Source organism: Morone saxatilis, unplaced genomic scaffold (assembly GCF_004916995.1).
Source record: "Morone saxatilis isolate NCDOM2014 unplaced genomic scaffold, NCSU_SB_2.0 Contig2, whole genome shotgun sequence".
In the NCBI taxonomy this organism is placed as follows: Eukaryota; Metazoa; Chordata; class Actinopteri; family Moronidae; genus Morone; species Morone saxatilis.
This window is the reverse complement of record NW_023339762.1, coordinates 19,804,187-19,805,257: the sequence shown is the minus strand read 5'-3', so window position 1 is coordinate 19,805,257 and position 1,071 is coordinate 19,804,187. Positions and strand designations below refer to the sequence as shown.

The 1,071-nt window shown below is 40.7% G+C and overlaps 1 protein-coding gene across 3 annotated transcripts in view; it reads left to right on the top strand.

Moving 5' to 3' along the window:
- The window catches only part of plekhg7 (pleckstrin homology domain containing, family G (with RhoGef domain) member 7), a 12,620-nt gene that overhangs the window by 5,610 nt on the left and 5,939 nt on the right, over nt 1-1,071 (top strand). For all 3 annotated transcript variants that reach the window (XM_035664347.1, XM_035664345.1, XM_035664346.1), the window contains exons 6-7: nt 310-411; nt 888-1,037. In XM_035664347.1, coding sequence (XP_035520240.1) covers nt 310-411; nt 888-1,037 — 252 coding nt within the window. The remainder of the gene's footprint in view (nt 1-309; nt 412-887; nt 1,038-1,071) is intronic.

Sequence of the window (1,071 nt, the reverse complement as noted above, 5' to 3'; positions counted from 1 at the left end):
TGGTGTGTGCTTGTGGTTTGTTTTGATGTGCTTTGTTTTAGCAGTGGGCAGTTGGTTTGGACATTGTTCTCTGACCCACTTCTCAAAGCAGATTAATGTGGTTCCTCTTATCCCATTTGGCCCCTTTGTAATTGGTCAATGCTTGAAATGCAGAACTTGAGCCAAACTATTAGTTTAGCTTTTGTGCATAGTTTTTCGGTGCTGCCATTTGGAGAGGTATTTGAACAAAATAACAAATCTGCAGACACGTCTATTGCCTCTTACAAAACACGCCTAATGTAACTGTGTGTCCTTTCCTTCACCTTACAGACTAAAGGGAAGTCACAGACAGGCACAGCATCAGATATAGAAAAATATCTCTCAACATCACAGATACAAGACTGGAGAAACTCTGACCTTCAGAGGTACAAGGTGAGAAATGAACACGGTCAGCAGCAAAAGCCCTCAAACATCCAGGCTGTTTGTTTTGTAAATCATCATGTTGGTTCTGACTCTGCAGTGACAACTAATCCAGGCAAACTCAAGAGTTTGAACAACAAAGAAGTCAAGATTTACAATCCAAATAGATCTGTGTTTAACAAGTGACTCAGAAATAACAGGACTGCAGCTAGAGCGAAGCTCCGCGACATTTAAATGATACAAGTTGCGCAAGAACCAGAATTTCTAGGCAGTTACCAGTCAGTCTTTCATAAACAGACACTGACATATAGTACATTTCAGTGTCTCAGGAGCGTGGTTGGAACTTACAGTGACATAATGTACAGTTAATATACAGACATGCTTTCTGAGTAAAAAAAAAAAAATCTCTAATTTCTATTTGTCTAATTTCCTTGTTTTAAGTTGTTTGTTTTTTTTAAAAAAGTTTTCTTATCTGATGACTTGTGCAGGACTACTCTCTGGCAGACTTCCTGCAGGACCAGTCTTCTGAGGTTAGCGCCACCTCTGACCCTCAAAGCTTCAAAAGACAAGAGGCCATCTGGGAACTCTTCACCAGCGAGTGTGTTTACTTCCTGGATCAGCTCATGGTTCTCAAAGAGGTGACTGTCCGTACAAAGACACACACACACACAC